A 4,420-nucleotide genomic window follows, 5' to 3' on the forward strand; every position below is an offset into this window, starting at 1 on the left:
CTGCGCCAAGCTGGATCTGTCGACACCTCCCCCTGCTGCGCCGCCACACCCATCTCAGCGCACCTCGGTCTGCCAAACTACCAAACTGAGCGCATCTCGGGTTGCGCTGCTCGAAACTAGCTCAGCGCGGGGTTCGCCACCCTGCGCCACGCCGGGAAACTAGAGGCCAATATGATCAGTTTATCAAATACCAAGCAGAACACAAACTTGGAGGAATGTTGCGTCATCTGCCACTCTGTCCACAATTTAATCAATCAGTCAATCAATCAATTTTATTTATAAAGCCCAATATCACAAATCACAATTTGCCTCATAGGGCTTTACAGCATACAACATCCCTCTTTCCTTTGGACCCTCACAGCGGATAAGGAAAAACTCCCCAAAAAACCCTTTAACCCTTTAACCCTTTAAAAACGGATGTAATCCGTATGAGATTAACATTGAGATCATTAAGAAAAAATACTACAGTAAAATGAATAAAACTCAGGATAATGATAACCTTTGACATCTCCTGTCATACTGGAGTATTACAGTAGTTTCTTAAGAGTTTTTAATACAGAGCAAACAAGACCACAGCAAATAGGCAGAAATAGCAAGACTGAAAAGCAGTTTACCATGAGTAAGGACAATAAGAAAAATATGCTACAGTTAAAATGCTCGAAATTTAGGACAACTGCACTCTACTGATCATTCTCATTAATTTTCCCTGTATTTGTTCAATTGTTCAGTTCATGAATTGAAAATTCATGAGCTTGAAAATGACTGAATACCGCCAACTACAGGTGTTATGTGACATTTAAGGTGGACTGAGAAATTCCAATTGGAAGCTGTGAATCGAATCACTGCAGATCTACCAGAGCTTTCGAAAGCAATGGTGATGTCACAGAGTCAAAGTTATGTTTTACGTCACGGCAACAAGCGCATAATCCTTGGGACTCCAAGGCAGCCATAATAAACAACAGCCTACTATCAGTATCAGACAGTAAATTAAGAACGCGTTAGGCTGAATAACTTCCGGGGCACAGAAATGAGAGAGATTAAATATCAAAATAAAAAAAGGGATCAAGACTGTTTTTTAAATGTTCTATTTTTGACCTGCGCACTAATTGAAATATTTGAAAAAGAAGTCGAAATCTGTTTTTTGTTGGACATTGAAAAACAAATAATGAAATAAAACATTTTTCCATTGTTGTTTTTTCATTCTTAATTGAAATTCAAATGAACGAATGGTGCACGGACTGTTAAGCAATATCAACATAATAAATTAACAGGGTTCCTACGCAAGTATGGAAAGTATGGAAAAGTATGGAAATAAATTTGATCAATTTCCAGGTATTAAAAAGTATGGAAAATGAAAAATAAAGTATGGAAATATATTTATGTTTCCAGAGTATTACCACTGTTCTAAAATACTGTTTTCTAAAATAGAAAATTAGGTATTTCCAAAAATAATTTAATCAATCTGGATCGTGTTTTATGCTGGGCCAAGCACAGTTTGTGTGAGGGCAAACGTCTCAGAAAACATACCGCCCCTTTTACCTGATTGACAAGTGGTATGTCCAGTCCGCTGCCCCATGACCCTCCTCCAGCCCTCCAGGTATCAAGTTTCACTCCCAACACTGCACCTTCGACAAGAAGACGAGTTTCACGTGGTTCACAATGGGTAGATGCAAGTTTTTGGATGGATGGTTTGACAATACCGTATATAAATACTGGTTGGCCAAGGATTCCCAATTCACACACAGAGCTAGATGCAAGCTTTGTGTGAAATCGTTTGACATCGCCAACATGGGGGAGAAGGTGATTCTGAGCCACATGAAAGGAAAAAACACTGACGTCTCGTTACTGCATCGCTTGCACCCAGAGTCCCAACCTTTTTGCCTCAGCCCAGACATTGAACTTACCTGAGTTTTTATTTGCATGCCATTATGGTACTTGGTTACAATCGCCTATTAAGAATAATTAAATATGATGTTATGATGTGAAATATGATATGATATGTTTACTCAGATGTTGCATATTCTCTGGAAAAAAAACAAAAAAAAACGCTGAGAAGTCTGGAAATTAGGGTCTGGAAAAGTATGGAATTTTGAAATTCCAAATGTGTAGGAACCCTGACTTAAGCTTATAGCATAAGCCTGCCCCCACTCGTCTGCAACAGGTAAATCCACTCTTGGAACAGCACTTTTCCTTAAAATAAACCCTGTAGCTCTTCATTTTCTTGGCACAGTTCGGAAATGCACAAACAAGAACCACTCTTTCTGTGCTTACAGAGGCATTCTTCCTCTTAGGCACAGGGTCCCAGCACCCACTGGAGGACTATCAGTCTCCCAGCTTCATGGCCTTGCAGCAGCTTGTTCACCCTCCGCTGCCTGTTGTCTCTCTCTCTCCCTTCTCATCTGCTGTTCATCCGTATACTCAGGCTTAAATAATGGGGCCTCATCCACATTGTTAAAATTGGGTAAATAATCATCGATGACACTGAAAATCTTTCATATAACTCTAAACTAAATTTACTGTAACCTTCTCTGGTTATTTTCCTGCAACAAGTGACATCTCATGATGTTTTAAAAAGAAACTTCTGTTTAACAAGGCAATAACAAACAGACTGGATCAAGTGAGAGGTAAAGTGACACTCACTCTGTGGTGAAAATAACCACTTTTAATGGAGAAACAGTGACAATGTTCAACTGCCACATATGGTTACATTGCAGCCTGTTGCACTGTTGCCAGCTGCTGCCCTCTTGCTAAATAGTGGACCAATTTCAAAAATTGTTGTTCACATAAGTATCTTAGACACATATACATGGAAGAATAGGGTTCAGGTTGAAGAATGCTGAAGTTATCCATTAACGTCTCAAACAGTCCAAAACTCAAAGATATTATGGGTAAAATGTTATAAAACAGAGTCTTCACATTTTAGGCTTAATCAAAGGTTGTTTTTGTAAATAAATTTCAAAGGTTTTGGCATCAGTTAACATGTTAAGGTAAAAGTGTGTGTTGTAAGGTAGTAAAGTTATTTGGAACTGTCTGCATCTTTGCAGGCAAAACTACTCTGGCTGACTGCTTAGTGGCAAGTAATGGTATCATATCAAGTCGACTGGCTGGGAAGGTAAGTGGCTTTATATACTACAATGACCTTTTTGACTGTCATGTTGTTTAGATGTTATGTCATTATTTGTGTTTAATGGTGGTGTGTTCATTTACCAGCTGAGGTATCTGGACAGCAGGGAGGATGAACAGATCAGAGGAATAACCATGAAGTCCAGTGCCATCTCTCTGCATTACAGACATGGTAAGGCCACTTTTGCCAGCCCTGATGTAAAATCCACACTTAAATATCGTATACAGTTGGATTCTGTCACTGTGGGGCACTTTATATATGAAATATATAAATATGCACTTCTGTTAGGCTTACTACATGTAAACAAACCATAGGGCCATCAGCTGTTTGCTCGAGATCAGATTAGAGACATAACCACTTAAAACGTGGATGAGTAGCCCACTTGCTATCTATCTCTATCCTACTTTATAAGGTTACTTTTTTAACAGAAAAAACATGTTTTGTTTGTGATATAAAATAGGTCAAAGTAGGCTTGGGCGGCATACAAGGGTATTCAGAAGTCCCGATAGTATGACTTTCAATACTGTCAAAAATACAGATGCTCTCCTTCCTATTAACTTCAGGCTGTAATGAGAGTGTTTTGCATGTAGTGCACATCATGCGCCACTGGAGGTGAGTCTAGTGCAACAGGCAGCTGAGCTGACTGTGAGTAGTGAAGAGAATATAACAAGACTGTCACAATTCACGAAAACAACATATGAGAAGGCTTATTGTACTGAAATGAACATTCAGTTCACAGTCAACAGCTCTGGTGGACATTTGTGCAGTTAGCATGTCAATGGCACTCTCCTTCAAAACTTGATACATCTGTAGCATAGGGCTGGGTGATGAAACGGTCTTGATAGGGGTCACACTAAAATGTATCTTGAGGTCTGTCACAGATCATAAATAAATGTGACCACAGCCAGTCAGTCTGCTGCCTGTTTCTTTGCGCCATGGCCTGTCCACAGAAATGTGGGGCTAAGCTTCACTCACATGGCAGCGAAACTTCAGAGCAGAGCCCACAGCAGCGGCAATGAAACAGACTTCAGGATATATTTTACTAGTGTCAGCAACAACAATGCTCATTATCCACAAGTGCAACAAAAGAGAGACAATATGATCAGTTTATCAAATACCAAGCAGAACACAAACTTGGAGGAATGTGGCGTCATCTGCCACTCTGTCCACAACTTAACCTGCTGACTCCTCTTAATCCACACCTGGGGTCTGTTTCACAAAGCAGGTTTAGTGAAAACTCAGAGTCTGTTAACCCTGAAATGAGGGAAACTCTGAGTTTTCCGTTTCAAAAAGGGA

General features: G+C 39.8%; 1 protein-coding gene across 1 annotated transcript in view; it reads left to right on the forward strand.

Annotated features, from left to right (window-relative positions):
- Positions 1-4,420, forward strand: part of efl1 (elongation factor like GTPase 1) — a 275,829-nt gene that overhangs the window by 12,014 nt on the left and 259,395 nt on the right. The window contains exons 2-3 of the mRNA XM_050041090.1: positions 3,045-3,112; positions 3,211-3,295. Of these exons, the coding sequence (XP_049897047.1) occupies positions 3,045-3,112; positions 3,211-3,295 (153 nt within the window). The remainder of the gene's footprint in view (positions 1-3,044; positions 3,113-3,210; positions 3,296-4,420) is intronic.

This window comes from Epinephelus moara, chromosome 1 (genome assembly GCF_006386435.1).
Source record: "Epinephelus moara isolate mb chromosome 1, YSFRI_EMoa_1.0, whole genome shotgun sequence".
Lineage (NCBI taxonomy): Eukaryota > Metazoa > Chordata > Actinopteri > Perciformes > Serranidae > Epinephelus > Epinephelus moara.